General features: G+C 38.0%; 1 protein-coding gene across 1 annotated transcript in view; it reads right to left on the bottom strand.

Annotated features, from left to right (window-relative positions):
• Nucleotides 1-13,259, bottom strand: part of COL4A1 (collagen type IV alpha 1 chain) — a 168,858-nt gene that overhangs the window by 31,911 nt on the left and 123,688 nt on the right. The window contains exons 31-34 of the mRNA XM_075590710.1: nt 9,929-10,042; nt 4,745-4,912; nt 3,341-3,430; nt 995-1,147 (exon numbers count right to left, since the gene is read on the bottom strand). Coding sequence (XP_075446825.1) covers nt 995-1,147; nt 3,341-3,430; nt 4,745-4,912; nt 9,929-10,042 — 525 coding nt within the window. The remainder of the gene's footprint in view (nt 1-994; nt 1,148-3,340; nt 3,431-4,744; nt 4,913-9,928; nt 10,043-13,259) is intronic.

Raw genomic sequence — 13,259 nt, 5'->3', positions numbered from 1 at the left:
TTCCCGGCAGCAACATTGGGGCAAGTGGGAGAGGGAATGACTGTGAGAGGGGGTAATTGATGAAGGAGGGATGAGCGAGTAAAGAGGGGGTGTAAGAGAGGGAGTGAGGAAGAGAGAGAGAGAGTGAGGAAGAGAGGGGGTAAGAGTGAGACGGTGGAGCGAAATACATGGGAAGAGGGCCGGACATAGAAGAGGGAGCTTGCGAGGTGCGAAATGGGGGCGCTGTCAAAACTCTTGTCCTGGGCACCGAGAAATCTGATGGCGGCCCTGGCCATTAGTGCTAATGATATGAAAAAGAGGTGATCTACAGTACCTACAGTAGCTACACATATGCACTAAAGGCCGTTATGGGAAGCACAGGGATTTAACCTGATGGTATTTAGTTCATACCTAAAGGTGACATTCGCTCTGTCCAGCCTCTTAAAAATGGGGGCCAAGGGGAGGTATCCCAGGTGTGCTATTTTTTATAGTTGTTTTTGCTCTTAATTAGCTTAGTGGATACTCATTAAACTCAGGGAAAGTAGCATATATATATATAGTAGGTAACCTGATGTTATTTGCCCTCATGTACCGGAGTTTAGTGCATCTGGTCTATAGACCCCTAAATTGTGTCTGGTGCAATGACCTTAATATTTTTTAGATTATGAATATGCTATATTGTCAATAAGTAATCTTTAGCGGTTTTTGTTCTGTATTGAAATGTACAATATTAACATTTAAAGGTGCTTTCCCATTTAGCAATATAATTTAGAGTTGCGTTAAAGTGAAAAAAATGTCTATAATATTTTGTATTTGTTTCATAATTATGTTTAATAGCTTTCCAAATGTGACTTAAAAACCTACGAAGAGAACAGCAGCAAATATCACTGTACAATGTATTCCACTTTCTTCTTGATCCATAATTTCTGAACGTGAGTAGAGAATTATGTGATGATTCCAAATTTACATTGATCAGACATAATTTAATAGTTAAGATGTCTAGCAGACAATTTACCTCTGTCTCCTTCATCTCCCTTCTCGCCCTTCATACTGTCCATGTCCACATCTTTCATTGATCCTGGAGCACCAGGCAGACCTGGCTCACCCCTTTCACCTTTTGAACCCAGAGAGCCGGCCTCACCAGGGAACCCAGTTAGACCGTGATCACCTAAACAGAATGATTACTTTGATGAACTACTGTAATTACAATCAACTGACTGGTCACATGCAGACAGAACTCTAATTCTGAGAAAAGTAAATAGCACTAACACAGAGGAGCTTATTTAAAGCACTCTGTCTTAAGCATAGGTGGCACTCCATCTACATCATTAAAACAAATGAAAACTCTGAGCACATCAAAAACCACATTTGAGAATTCCAAAACCTAGGAGTCATGTTTCCATACAAAGTAATTTATTGGTCTTCACCTTACCACTTGTTTAGAAAAAAGTAATTGGGGAGTAAACTATTGTAATTACACTGTATTGTAATTAACTTCTATTCCACCAATTTAAACTTGTATTAAAACAACCACAACTTAAACACATACTGTACATACATAGGACAGATTGGTTGATAACCTAATGTTTTTGTTCATAAAGCACATGTGGCTGAGAATCACACATTGATTTTTCGAACTGCAATCCAAGCCAACGTTTAGATCAAAGTTCAAGTTAAAATGTAGACTTGTTTTTCATGGATAACCTTTTTCTTTTTCCCCAAAAAAGTTGAGGGATTTGCTGATATATATTTATTTTTGTTTGTCTTCTGTGGTTTCAACTGGAAGACATTTTAATCATTCATTTGATCCTGTTTTTCAGGGCTATTTAAAGCAACATGGGAATGGAAAATGGCACTATGATATTCAAGATTAATGTTTTCCAGAGATGGGGCAGCAGTTTCAAAGGCCTAAAAAGAATTGATTTGCGAGTCAAGGATAAGATACTGCTTCAAAGTAGCCCTACCTTTGTAAACTAGAATGAAAATGTAAAAAAAGATAAGTTTGATTTTATTAAATTAGTTCTTTTTAGTACTGCCCATTCATATGATAAAACAAACTAAAGCCACCATTATTGTGGTGACTTTGACCAAATAGTCACTTATACTGTACCTGGCACATCATGGTATGACGCAAGGCCAATATTTTTTCTTTTTCTTACAAAACACTACCTTTAAAATTCTAGTTTCACTTACCAAGTTATATTGAAGTTGCAATAAAATTGAGAGATTTCACTCATCCAACACCTTCTAAGTCATTGTTAAAGCAGTATTTTACTCATAGGCCTACATTCAATTATTATTCGTAAATAATATAAAATGGGATCACAGCAATTATTTGGAATTACCGCCGTATTCACTAAGAATTATTTATTCCTACTGTAAATGGGTTGCGATTTGCAGCTCAGTGGCATACATGAAAAATGTGTTAACTCTAGTGATAAAAATATGTTTTAACTCATTGAAGTCAGCTTTAATCAGCCCAAGCAATGCAATTGTAGGAGGAAGCAGTGGGTTATATCACACTTTTCTATCACAGAGTTATGTAATAAGATTTCTTACAATACCCTATAGTAGAAAATTATTTAGCCCCTTTGATTCCTAAGGCTACCAATGTATTGCAAGGTAATGCTTTTAGTCGCCAAAATAATTAACATACAAAAACACTCTACAAATAAAGCACAAAATGCATAACATTCATAAATGCAAATGAATTCTTTAGAAGCCTAAGTGGTCAGCTAGTCATGGGTTGACGATAACAAGCTGGCCATTTGGGCTTTTAAGGGGTGATTATATTACTACGTTTTACAATCTTAATATAATGTATTTTTATCACCACTTCTATGGGTAGGTTGGCTAGTTTTATCTTGCCTTTTTATACAGTAGCCATTATATACATAGGCAAGATTGTCCCAACATAAGCCTCGGGTAGATGATAAAAATTGCCGATTTGTGGGGGGGGGGGTCCTCACATACAATGTGCCCAGTAAAAAATATTGTCTCCTATCTTTGCAAATTGTTTACATTTATCTACTATACGTTTGATGAATGCAGGCCATAGGGTGATTTCCAAAGATGTTGCAATTATCATGATAATAATATGGCAGAGGTAGTTCCCCCTTTCAATGCTTTGCTGGTCCACTTTGGCACTATTTTGTGATTCCACTTGGATACAGTTGTGGATACAATACAATGTAGAGCACTGCTCTCAGAAAATATACTATTGGGATCAATTTAGAAGAACCTCTCAAATCTCATTAAACATTTTGTAATAACTGCAGAATTTGCAATGATAATCACTCGTGATTAAAAAAAAAAGTTGATTTGTAAAACACAGTATTTATTTGATGTGGATCTTTCGTACCTTTATCGCCAGATGGTCCTGGATTGCCAGGTACTCCATGTTGTCCCTGATCTCCTGGAGTTCCCATTACTCCCATTTCTCCTTTTGATCCTATAAATACAGAGCACTTACAGATGATGATACACGTCAAGCTTTAGGTTTCTGTCTTATGTAAACACAATGTCCTAACAAATGTGTAAATATATCAGATTTCGAGGGGAAAAACCTTTAGCTGCTGCATGCACTGAACGAGGAAACATTAAACTAATGTCTGCTTACAGGGTGTTCGAATTTCTGGAAACCAGTTAATAAATACCCATCATTATTCAAGGCTGGTGCTGCTGCTATCAAAAAGATACCATTGGGCTCTAAGAAGAAACGAATCATTGTAAATCAATGCAATGATTATATATATTTTAAAAAAATGAAATCCTGATACTTGTTTACTTGTGAATAGAAGCATTTAAAAGTAAGTTTACCTTTTTATTGCACCTATACTATTATTTCATAAAAATATGATAATATTGTTCAACTTTACTTAATCTAGTACAATCTAGCAGGCAATAGCTGCTATTTTTAGAGCTTTTCTATTCCGCTTTTGTCCAGTAGTTATTAAGAGTCACTACTAATACCATACTAGTGTCCTGTTATGGACTAGTGGATCAGGTATTGCACACTTTCCTTTCAGCCATGCCATTAAAGACTCCATTAGCCTTGCCAAGTAACAATCTATGCATACTCTTTGCCTATGTACCCCATTGCCACCTTAGATCTTTTAGAATCAGGGATTTAGTATTGTTCCTTGCACTGCACTGTGGAATCATGCAATATGTTAAAGGTTAAAACCTATATTTATTTATTGAATAGGACTGATGTAAAGTAGTATGTAGGGCTGCATGCGGCCTATACTGTTTATTTACGACTCTACATTGCAATTTCTGATTCACTGTCTTAGTTTACTAATAATGTGCAGTTCCTCGTTCTGTCTATTTAAAGATGTCTTTTTGGCACTCTCTCTCTCAATGGCTACTTACAAGAAAACAAAAAAAAACCTTCTGCTTATTCACAGACATGTTTTATTCCCTCGCAGCCTTGTGAAGGTTCCTAAATAGATCCGTGTCCTTCTACACACAGTGAAAATGAGTAAGACTTGATTATCAACTCTAAAATAAGTGACATTATTTGTGTAGCTATGGACACATGCAATACATACACGTTCAACCTTATGTCCACAGCATTTATGAAAAAGTTTAGAGAAATATGAAAAATAAACCTGCCGGCCATCGCGCTGCAAATTTCCGATGATACTAAAGTGCTTACGCAATCTCAATCTTTCTAATTGTACAGTACAAAAAATGCCTAAGCACTAAATTTTTCATACATCAATTGCATTAGCGTAGGACATTTTAATAAGCACAAGCTTACCCTGAAACCCTGGAAGACCTTCTTTGCCTGGTGGACCTGGTTGTCCAGGTATTCCTGATACTCCCGTTGCTCCAGGTACACCTGAGTTGCCCTTATCTCCCTTTTGTCCTGGCATGTCTGTTCCTGGGAAACCGGGATAACCACGTTCTCCCTTTGATCCAGCAGGCCCTGCAATGGCAAATAAATAGGGAAGCCATACATTCAAGAAGCATGTTTCTAAAACTGTGTTTGCCAAATAGTGTTTGTGAAACAGATCATGTTATCATATACCGTATTACTACTCCCTCACAAACACGTTATTAATAATTACTTGACAAATACAGCACAGAAAAGACATAAATTACTGGCAGCCACCGTCGGGCTGTCTTATCCCGAAGCTACGTGGCTAACACCATGTTATCCATATGCACATGAGGGCACTAACGGCCATTGTTATTGCATATATATAGCTTTGTGGATCACGGTTTAAGTCAGGGAAGCCAACGTTTTTTACCTATTTAGGTAATGCCATGTTAGTGGCCCTCATTTAACTGAGTTTGTGAATTTACCACCAAGTATGTGTGAGGAATTTATGATATTTTACATTAGTTTGCTACAGAGCAAAAACCTTTTTTAATCGTGAAAATATTGAGTCCCATGAATGTGAAAACACTAGAGAAACCCTAGTATTTTTCCTTAACTAGAGCCAAACTACAATATACCTGTTTGTTTGATAAAATACACACATTTGAAGATGGAGAACCAAATAACTTAAAGGAATCTCAGCCGTTCCTCTCTAAGGGGTAGATCCGCAAAGTCCAGTTAAGCTATTTAACCTAACGTTAACCTAAAATAACATTACAGTAGGTTAATCACAACTAAGTTATTATATGAGTGTAACTAGAACACGCAGCACAAGGACAGATCCTAATCTTACAGTATCTTCCATTTTTAAAAAACACAATATGATTTATTTTTATACTGACTCTGTGCAGGAGTTACAGTATGTATCAAAGGTTCCCAACTGCAAAACATGGGGAAAACTCATTTTTTTTTAAAGTGGTGCTGTTGTATTGCCTCTGCTTTGCAACATGCCGATCAATCGATCAACCCATTCATCTTATACCACAATTCAATAACATAAGATTTACCTACTCCTGTATAAAAGATTGACAAATATTTCCAGGGGACTTTTAAAAATTAGTTTGAAATAGTTTTAAACAATTTTAATGAGCTATATCAAGGTACAGTACTAGGGGAAACATTCATGATAAATATATATATACGGTATTTCCTCGATTCTAAGACGCAACTTCTTTCACAAATTAACATGGCAGAAATCGAGCTGCGTCTTAGAATCGATGTTTTTGAAAAAAAAAACGAGGCTGCAAAGGGGCGCTGCTGGAGTACTGGCCGGACGGGAAGCTGGAGCCTCCGCAGCGGGGAGGGCTGCTGGGTTACACGCAGCTGGGGGGTGGGGGGATGAGGTGGTGGTGCTAGGGAGAAGAAGCAGGGGAAGTTTGCAGAAGGTAGAGCAGCTGTCCTGGGAGCTGGGCATGCTCAGAAACTTGTTCCTGTATCAATATGGCCACTAATGCGAGTCAACATGAGCATCACATGATCTCCTACATGGCGGAATGACGTTCCACCGCCCGTTGTGCTGAGCAGGACATTGCTGTTTTTTCCCAAAAATTGTTTTTATATCACCTTACAATCGATGGTGCCTTACAATCGAGGAAATACGGTATTTAAAAAATAAATCATTTGGATGGCCGCTTTAACATGACTCGTGTTATGCCTGTCTTACCTAATGGTGGCATTAGATCTCTCCAGGGCAGCTAGCATTAAACTATCTCAGATGCTGGATAGCTCCACTGTCACAGGGTACTTTAGAACTCTACTGCTCACACCTGTAGCTATTCAGAGTCGTGGTCACTCTCCTGGCTTCCTTTAAAAGCAGACTATTTCCAGAAATGTCATTGTTAGCAAAGTTATTACATTTACTCACTGCACATCTCCTCCCATGCACCATAATAATGTGAAATCACCAGTGGACTCATATCCTAATTAGCTGCCTAATGACACCCCCAATCAAACACTCACTTCATAAAGTAATCCCTGCATGTATCTGCCAACATTAAACACTTATGTCCATAGTTGCCAATCAAAAACATTGGTTTAATAGTGCAACTGGCATGTCTTATAATCTTCTGTAGGTGTTCATTAACCCGCAACCAAAGTAGAAATATTTTACTGCTAACAATCAGTGCATACAGTACATGTATAGTGACGTTTGCTATATTACAGGTTGCATGATATGTTAGATTTGTCACACCACATCCTTCAACATAATAAAAGGGTGCATGCTCTGTTTATACATGTAGCAATGGCTGGTCCAGCTATCTTTATCCCCCCCTGCCACGTAAGTTCACCTAGGTACAGACAGTGACAGGCTATCCTGTGGGTTTTACCCCCCTCACGCAGCCTCCCTGAGTGGCAGGAGAGGTGGTGACACTGGGTCTGTGTCGAGCCTATCATGGTGCAGATCCTGTGCCCTCACCTTTTGCATTAGGGAGGATGCCTTTCAAATTATAGAGTCAGTGACTTCCCACCTTGGGAGGAGAGAGGAGCTCAGCCCCACCTGGGGTTGAGTGAACCAAGATCTGTACATAGTACAAGGCCTCAATATTATCTGCTGGCCAGCACCATCAAGGGCCTGAAACCCATTCTCCACTATATGCAAACGCTGTTATACCATCTGCAGTGGCTGCATCAATAAATACCCCTTTTATATACTTCTGGCTAAGTCACAGTCTATTGGACAGAAGTATAGGAGAAAAGAACTGTCATGGTAGGGACTGCCTGGCATCCGGCTGGAGCCTGCTGTGACTGGAGGCGCTGTCACCAAATGAAAAGAACATGAGGATCACCTAAAGCCTGTCCTGTTACCCACAGCATTGCGGAAGTTCATCTCTCCTGGACCCTCACTGGTAACCAGCACCACACATACCTGTAGCCTAGGCAAAATCTTCCAGAAAGGGGGGAGGGGGAGAAGTGTTACATACATTAGGGGAAAACGTGTTCATAGTTAATTTTTAAATATTGTAATGGGAAATATGTTGCTTATTTGTAATGCTACTCATTTGGGAGAATTTACACAATGGTTATCCACATATTTTTTGAGAAATGTTGTGATTGATTTGTTCTGCAGCCTTGTTAATATTTATCTATTTGTGTTCATGAACCTCATACGAATTTAGGTGATAACAAATATTGAGGGGAATACTACAGGGTGATATACAACTCTGTACAATTCTTCCAAAAAATCCTGAAATCATCTTTAAAAATGCAAAGAATCTCAAATCACAGTTAGCGCCAAGTTGTCCTATCAGTTCTGCCAAAGATAAAAACATCACTTGGTTAAAAGGATTATTGGTTATTAGACCTGTTCGAGATGCATAGGCTGTTCGAGATGCATAGGATGTAGGTATAGCTCTAAATGTAAGGACTTTAAATCCAATAATACTGGAAAAAACATTCACATTAGAGTCCTTCTTAAATTGTAAAAGCAGCTATATCATCCACTTGTTAGAATGCCCCAAAATGTGAGGAAAACAAGTAGACCTCTTAAAATGAGGCTTGCAGAACATGTATATAACATCAGAAGAGGACTAGAGACACATTGTGTTTCATTTTAAAATGGTTGGAAACACTATCAGAATTCAGAGGGGTTAATATGTAAGGGTTTGATTGCCCCAAATCCAACCGGAGAGGGGGAAACAGAGTCAATCTTATATCCAGACGCGAAAGCTTCTGGATATATACTCTCAAAACACTGACACCTGGGGGCTTAATATTGAATTCGACTTGGTATCTTTCTTAAAAGACAGTCAGAAAAGTCTATCAATTGCTCCTTGTTGTTTGATTTCTCCCTTCACCATCTGTTAATTGAGCTTTATCAATATCCAGATATCCACACTGGTCACTTCCATATAGCCCTTTTTTATATACGTTGTCTTATATATTGTTTTTATTCATATTGTATGTTTATTAACATTATCATGTACAGTGTAGGCGCTTAGGCACATAAGTGGTTCTTTGTATCAGAATGCCATGGGCTTTACATGTGGCCATCACTTTCAGTGCCTTAGTGCCATTTCTTTGTTTTAATTATCCCAATCTCCATTATCATTGCACAATGAGAGTGACAGGGTTAATTTTACAGGCTTTAAATAGCCCATCTGCACACCAATGCTCCATACCCCTGACAAAGTAACGATTGCGGTCACGAAACGCATAAGGTGGAGATGGTTTCACGTGAGTCCGTCAGCAGTGGAAAGGAGCAGACAGCGCAGTGGTGACATAATTGGGGCAGGATCCCAATCGGAGTTGCGGCCGCGAGGAGGAGTGAGGTGTGGACCCGACCCCAGCTGCTAGCGCTGATCTCAGAATACACAAGCTGAGGACGGCACGTTGTAATCACACGACAAGACTATTGAATATGTGAGTGCAGTTCTTGTAGTCTTGAGGTTTTTTTTAAATACATTTTACTTTTGGTACCGCACAATGGTTATCTTATGCATTTTATGGGTACTGTGATCTGGAGAGGTGAAAATCAGGGATTCTGGGAATCAGTGGGAACCAGTGAATAAACTCTGCACCTTAAAGACAAAGATACCTTTCAATGCCTTCTGCCACTTACTTGCTGTAAGTAGCCAGTTGTAGAGTGAAAGAGTTCAACTTATAGAGGTTACTGCACAATGGTTTGTCTTTCTCCTTTCTATGTTCACAGAATCATTCAGCCTCTAGGAGTCAAATTGAGACCAGCGTTTTCAAGCAAAAGACTGACATCACTATTGTGGTCAAGGACTTTTGCATTTAAGGACCGGTATATTACTGTACATCAATAATTGCGCCAAGGACTTTATGTTCTATTGTTATTTCTAACAAATTATAACAACTCAAAATGTAGCATCAAACATTTATTATGTTCCCTCCGCTTCAAAACAAAACAACAACCCGCGCGGATTGGCTGTGAAACCATGCTGTTTGGCATTATTTAAAGACGCCGTTTAAAACCTACAATTTGCAGTAGAGAATACGTTTCTTTCTCACATTTCATTCTGCGCCTTCTGAACATGCCAAACCGCGGGGTTTGGCAATGACCACTTCGGAGCTTCTAGAATAAGCCCCTATATCTCTTACCTAGTGCTCCTGCTGGTCCTTGTTGTCCTGGAAATCCTGCTTGACCTGGAGGGCCAATCCCTGGGGCACCGGGGGCTCCTTGTAGACCTAGTCCTCCCACAGGACCAGCATCACCTGGACAGAAAAAATATTGTTATTCTTAACATTATTACCAACATGTATAAAAGTGTGTACTTTTCAAGTAATAGAAATAAAAAGATATTCAACACAGAAAAAAACTCTGGGGCTTATGCAGAGAAGAACTTTATTTAATGTGAAAACGGCAGGAAAATAGCCACAGAATTGGAGTAAGTTGTGGGCGTATGCTTAAATCTGCGTTACCTCTTTTTTCTGATGAGATTCAAAATTGCCAAGTTTTTCTGGCTAGATTGAACTCGCTATAATATAGGGCAGAATGGCGAGTTGCAGTGCATCTATGCTACCTGCATACCATCCTATTTTAACATGGCGAATTTACCAATCTCGCCACGTGTTTGGCAATTTTTAAAGTAAAGAAACCTGCTGTGGCGAATTTTATGAATCTCTCCATGTTCTCTGCAGAACAAGCTTCTCTGGTGCGTATTTTCGCCAAAAGATGGCGCTATTTCCCTTCTCTATCCTCTCTGCATAAGCCCCTCTAAGTTTGAACAGCCACATAGCCACTGATATTGTAAAGCAGTAGAACGTAAAGCTGCAGTTCAAGCATGCCGTTTAAAATAAATATATATATAAATATATATATATATAAATATATATATTCCCATTCAATATGTGCATCAATACAATCTGCACACTAACAAGTGATTAGCTAAGATGCAAATCGACCCATTCTCCTCTAATCAATCGCTTTGCTCAGGGTTATTTAATTCAGCATTATGGGAAATGTAGTCCTGGAATATGATTGACTGGGCAGTTACTAGATACAATTGGTGCACTGCTAGAGAGAGGGCGGGGCTCAAGAGCCAGAGCCTATCAGAAGGGGAAGGGGCTGTGACTTTGAAAATGCTTCCTACATTAGAAATTTTAAAAAATTCTTTAAAAATTATTTTTTAATGTTTTAAATGCTACAAGTATTTTCTCATAGTACAGAACTGATTTATTTTTAAAAAAACACACATGTAGGATATTGCTTGAACTGCTGCTTTAAATCACAGAAGGAATTATCTCTTCTGTTCTATCAACTGTTTATTTTTAACAGCAAACTTAGATGTGTATTTTTACTTTTTCCCCCTTTCATTATGTTTTTTCATGACATGTTGAAACCAAGCTTAGTCAGAATAGCAAAGACATGAAACTATGCATATTCTATAATTTCGCTGCTCAGTATAACATAATTGTTATTGGAAAATAGAAGGAATTCTATTTTGAAATGTTCTAATGTGTGATATTAGTACTGTTTGTACATAATTGTTATGTTACAGTATGAGGATACATAGGAATTGGTCCAATAACCTAAATCAACATTGAGCTATAGAGTCGATTAAACAAAAGTACACACGGGCAAACGTGATTTAATTTAATACAGTTTTTCTGAAACTTTTTTTAAAAAGTTCTAAAATTCATGAAAAAAATTCCTCTAACATTTGTTGGCCAAAAAGTTCTGAAAATGTAACTTGAACTTATCTAAGTGCTAGAATAATTGGCTGGAATTTGTCTAACTTATAGTGACATTGGCAAATTTCACCAGCGAATCTATATTCAAACAACATCCAGACTATGAAATAGGGCTTTCTCGCTCACAAAAAACAATGTTTCATACAGTACAATGAATGAAATATAAAAAGGCTTTGATAGGCTTCTTTGCAGAGGTGCGCTCCTACCTGAGTTTTGAAGAAAGGGAGTGTGGCTTCCAGGAAAACAGCAACCTCACTCTCCATACTTTCAAAACTTTCAACTCATTAAAATATAGAACATTTATCAAACTGACTCTGTTCTGTAGTGAAAAACTATTCTGTCCAGTAGCAACTTCTGCTAGTCAGATCTGGCATTTTTTTTCATAATCCACAGAGAATGAATACAAGTAGTAGGTAGATCCTTATTTAGTTAGTTGTATCTGACTTTTTCTATTGCCCCAAACTGTATAACTATTCTTCACAACTTTGAAGGGAATATTATTGGATGCTAAGGAGAAAATATTATTGTGTGATACTTCGTTAAAGGTTGCCATTGAGTGTCAATGTGGCTATTTAGGCTCTCATTGAGGGGGACTTGGTAGCCACAGTAACAATCAATTGGTTATATTTGCAATGGTTTGTTTAATGATGTTTATATATTGTATTATTAATGTTAACGTATGCATTATTTATGTTTCATGTATTTATTTTTTGCACTTATAGTGGTCAAAAGCCCTAATAGGAAGGGGTTATTGTGGGTAGTTGCCTGAGCGAGGGGGGTTAGATTCCCTGGGGTGGGGACAGGTGGTAGTAGGGGTTAACCCTTATGTTGCCTTAGCAGTTAGTAAAACATGGCATGGCAATTATTTATTATCCACTTTGGTAGCCATTCAGGGTATGTAGTATAGAATGGTTTAAATATGAACCTCTTAGCAGCCCGTATGGCTACTAAACGATTAATATAATGTACAAGGTGTAATTTGTAATATTTATCACTAAACAGTCCATGTTTGTTTAGCGTATGTTGCCCTTGTATATAATGGGCATGTTAATGGGCATTAAATACATAGACAAGATGGGGCTAATGCCAGCCTGGGGTAAGACAACAAATTGTGGTACTTTTTGGTGTTTCAGGTTCCGATAAATATCGGGACTTGGTCATTGGCCTCAAATTGAGTACATTTGCAGTATTTACACCTTAAAAATAACACATTTCGTGCCTATAATACCACATTTTTGGCCTATCAAACCTTGATGAATGAAGGCTATTAAAACTTAACATTTAATGGTAATAAAATAATATATGTCTACACTTGCTCAGTAATTAATTGTAGTGTATATGTTTAAAAATAAACAGTAAAAATGACAGATGATGACCATTTCCTGGTGTCTACTATAAAGGATGCTGATAAGCTCTTAATTAATAGAACTGATCAAACAGTAAATAGCTGCTAAATCCAAAGTAATGCACAGGTACTTAAGTAATATAGACCCCTCTATCACAGTGTAAGGCTATATACAATGGCTACAACATACCCTGCATAAGTCATACCCACTCACGTCTGTTGTTGCTAACTAAATATAAAAGCCAAGGGTAGCACAGCACAGCTCTAACATCCCTGCATAATTGTACTGCTAATTTGCACATGGATGCAACTACATTGATAAACAAGTAGAATGAGAAGCATCTGCAATGGCTAAATAATTATAAAAGCCATGAGGAGCACAGCGCAGCTCTA

The sequence above is a fragment of the Ascaphus truei genome, chromosome 3 (genome assembly GCF_040206685.1).
Source record: "Ascaphus truei isolate aAscTru1 chromosome 3, aAscTru1.hap1, whole genome shotgun sequence".
NCBI classification, from domain to species: domain Eukaryota; kingdom Metazoa; phylum Chordata; class Amphibia; order Anura; family Ascaphidae; genus Ascaphus; species Ascaphus truei.
The sequence above is the reverse complement of the archived record's forward strand: the minus strand, read 5'-3'. Positions and strand labels throughout refer to the sequence as shown.